Here is a 3504-nt window from a genome sequence, read left to right on the forward strand (position 1 = left end):
CAGACCATAAGATTGGTTGCATCACAGAACTCCAGCAGTCTGGTTCCCTCCTCGTTGCGGGAACCGAAGCCATAGCCTCCATGTATGCCATGGAAGCCCCCAGCACGACGTCCGACATGACCGTTGAAGTCTCCAGCCACAAAGAGAAGGTCCCTGTCACTCGTCGACGAGGTAGTTTGCAAGAGGGTGTCATAGAATTGGTCTTTCAGACCATCTGGTAGCCCAGGTTGAGGTGCATAGGCTGAGATGACAGTAGCTAATCTATGATGAAGCACTAGTCTGATCTTAAGTACTCTGTCACTTACTCTAACGACCTCGATTCTGGCCAGATTTAAGGAAATTTTATTTCATTTCAAAAAAAGATTTTTTGAGTGGAGTACAGACGAAATAAAGTAGAAACTGTTTGTCGAAATGTGGGTTTTTCAGCTTTAAGAATATGTAACTTAGTGAACAATAAATAATTGCTTTAATAACAGGTTCTGTGGAATAGGGATGTGTATCTGTTACCAGAATTATTTTTATTATCTTTAATCATTTAATTTGTGTAATGTATATTTTCCAGTTACAAGAAAAAAATGCAAGAGATGTTTGAAGATGAAAAACTCTAGTGTTTACTTCAGGTAATTTTTGGTTTATTCAAGATTTAATAACTATATTGCTCTGTTTTTTGGTATGGCTTTAATACAGTTACCAACCTTGTATTATGACCTTGATTAAGGTGATAATATGAGCTAAGTAATAAGAATTGAATAATAATAATAATAATAAGGCTGCCTGTATGACAGGGATACACATTAGTTCATCTTGCAACAGCCTGCAATAAATATTTGCTGGTGGATTATAGAAGAGTAATTGGTATTTGCATGCACACACTGGATGTGTATATATTTATAGCTAGATATGCATACATTTATGTATTCTCCCCATAGACATATGAATATCAAAAGATAAATCTGCTGTAATAAAAAGCTTAATTCATTACAGGTTGATAAATAGCCAACACGTTACATTGCAGTAAATTCAAGTAGGCCCAGCCGTTGTTATATTACACACACACACCTGAAATTAATGGCCTTTGAATTTCATTGATGAGTTTTGAGCTGACTTGAAATTGTCTAGAATGAATGTTAACTGGTCTGTGTGGCATTTATTTCAAATAACCGTTTCTAACATCAGCACAAAATCACACTTGATGCGAGGAAAGAATTAACGATTTATTTTGTCAACTTTGGAAGGTGGAGTTGATCTTAGCAGGACTCAAAAACACGAGAAGATAAAGGGACATAACTAAACACTACAAGTTATTCAGTTGGTCAGTTTTGATTTTACCAATTCGTTGTCTCGTATTTCTGAAAGGTATCAGAAACTTTACTGTTTAAAGAGGATAGATATAGATATTAGAGTTATCTAAATCATAGAAAGTTTTCTTAATATGTTTCATTTGTGAAACAATTTAAGAAGATTTTCTATTTCAAATCATATCAGTTTTTCTTATTTTTATATTTCAGACTTTTGGTGACATACTTGGGAAACATTGGTCAAAGTTTGATGTAGGACTCATTATATTGTAGGGGTTGTTGGGTTATCACTTTGTCTTTGGCATCAACTGGGAATTATCCCAAACTTACTTGAAAAAAGAAAACAATTCAATAACTGAGGAATACTTTCCATTGACCTTTTAAAAATACTATTTTTCTATTTCTTCTGAAGTCTGTTAGACCTCAATCATATTGAGTTGGCCATTTATATATATTATATATGTGGTTTATATTTGTTGTCTCAAGTAATTCAGGATTGAACACTTTATAGATCTGCAAGGGCTGAGCTGGTAACACATTGGATTCGTTTCTTATGAAGCAGAGGTTCAATCCCTATCGTAGTCGACTGAATTATTGAAGACATACTTCATTATAGTGACTTTAATTAAACAACCCATTCCATAAACCAGTATCAAAACTCACGACCGAAATACCAGCTGATGGAAACTGGAGTGTGGCAGTAAAACATACAATTTATATTTATCTTTACGTAAATTAGTTTTTCCAGATTTAATTCTTGTAATGAGTTAAATTCATTTGTTGAACCAAAGAACATAATTTAATATTTCAAAAGTAAGAGACAAGCACAAAATTGAGGAACTGTTTTCAAAGAGATATTTTTCTTTTATAATTTCTTCTTTATAAATAAAATGCTTTACCTTTTTTTATATCTGTTCCACTCAACATTCCGCTTATTGAGATGTAAAATTAATAAAATAAATTATTTTCATAAAAATGAAAGTGTGTTTTGATTTCTTCTTTTTTTTAATTGCTTAAACGATTGTTAAAAAATGTTTAAAATTTTGCTTTTTTACACCTTAAAGGGAAAGTTTCTTATTTGCTGAATCCTGGTTTAGATGTGATTGTGAGGTCAAGGAGCTTGCTTCCTTATTACGAGGTCTTGGGATCAGTCCCACTGCACAGCACCTTGGTCAAGCTCTTTTTACTATAGTCCCAGGTTGCCTTGTGATTGGATTTGGTAGAGGAAGGATATGTTTCACAAGATATCCTTCCTCCTACTAACATGGGATCAATGGTGAACTATGTAAATGTTTTATTTCATAAAAATAGATATTTATATTTTCTTGAACTTATATATACATACTTTTATATTGTAGAACAATATATTTATGACATGTCAGAATGTTACTGATGGTTTCACACCAACCACTGCACTTGGCAAGATCAATGACTCTTTAGGCATTGTGCTAACCAAAAGTACAATGTCTCTTATTTGCTGGAGATGAATATGCAGACTTGGTTAACTCGGTGATGATAGAAAAAAATGGAATGATTAAAGCAGAACTGAAAAAGGAATAAAAAGTTTGAACATTTTTCTGAAGGAAAGAAGAGTTGCGTCCCCTGGTACAATGTCGGCTGCGGACGAAAGGAATCGGCTGAACATGTTTTTCATTCTCTCATCCAAAAAAAAGTGATGACTCTATCCAGCATGAAGGCAGCAACAATATATTTTACATTTTTGAATTCTGTAAGTCACCTGGATTGTGTAAAGTTTTTAGAATGATTCTTTTGGCAATTAAGCAAAACTTGCAACATATACTTCCATTCAGGCATAACCCAGGCTGTTCCAGTTGTTTTTTGTTGGTATTCTTTTCTCTTTGAATCACAATATATAGCTAGCTAATGTTGTAACATTGCACCTCTCTTGAATTCTAGCGAGGAATCTGTGATTATTTAACCTGGCCTTAAAGGGACCCTCCGTTGCACCAACTTATTTCTGTGAGTTTGTCCCACAAATCTGTTCCATAGACCTGCTTAACCCTACATGAGCATCCTGTCTGCACAGAGCTTGGGAACATTTACTATTACTTTTTTTTCACACCAGGCACGCAGCTAAGCAAGACCTTTAGGTTGTGCCCATTGAATAATCTCTTATACCTATGGGACTGTGTGAAATATTTATCTACAAATCTAAGGTAAGTCCTTGCCATACAAGTTTTTCATG

The 3504-nt window shown here is 34.1% G+C and overlaps 1 protein-coding gene across 4 annotated transcripts in view; it reads left to right on the forward strand.

The window, feature by feature from the left end:
- LOC106879470 (cyclin-H) overlaps positions 1 to 2279 on the forward strand; it is a 30047-nt gene extending 27768 nt beyond the window's left edge. For all 4 annotated transcript variants that reach the window (XM_014929059.2, XM_014929057.2, XM_052974192.1 and 1 more), the window contains 2 exons: positions 563 to 620; positions 1509 to 2279. In XM_014929059.2, coding sequence (XP_014784545.1) covers positions 563 to 608 — 46 coding nt within the window. In that variant the 3' untranslated portion in view covers positions 609 to 620; positions 1509 to 2279. The remainder of the gene's footprint in view (positions 1 to 562; positions 621 to 1508) is intronic.
- The last annotated feature ends 1225 nt before the right edge of the window (positions 2280 to 3504 follow it).

Source organism: Octopus bimaculoides, chromosome 18 (genome assembly GCF_001194135.2).
Source record: "Octopus bimaculoides isolate UCB-OBI-ISO-001 chromosome 18, ASM119413v2, whole genome shotgun sequence".
Classification (NCBI taxonomy): Eukaryota; Metazoa; Mollusca; class Cephalopoda; order Octopoda; family Octopodidae; genus Octopus; species Octopus bimaculoides.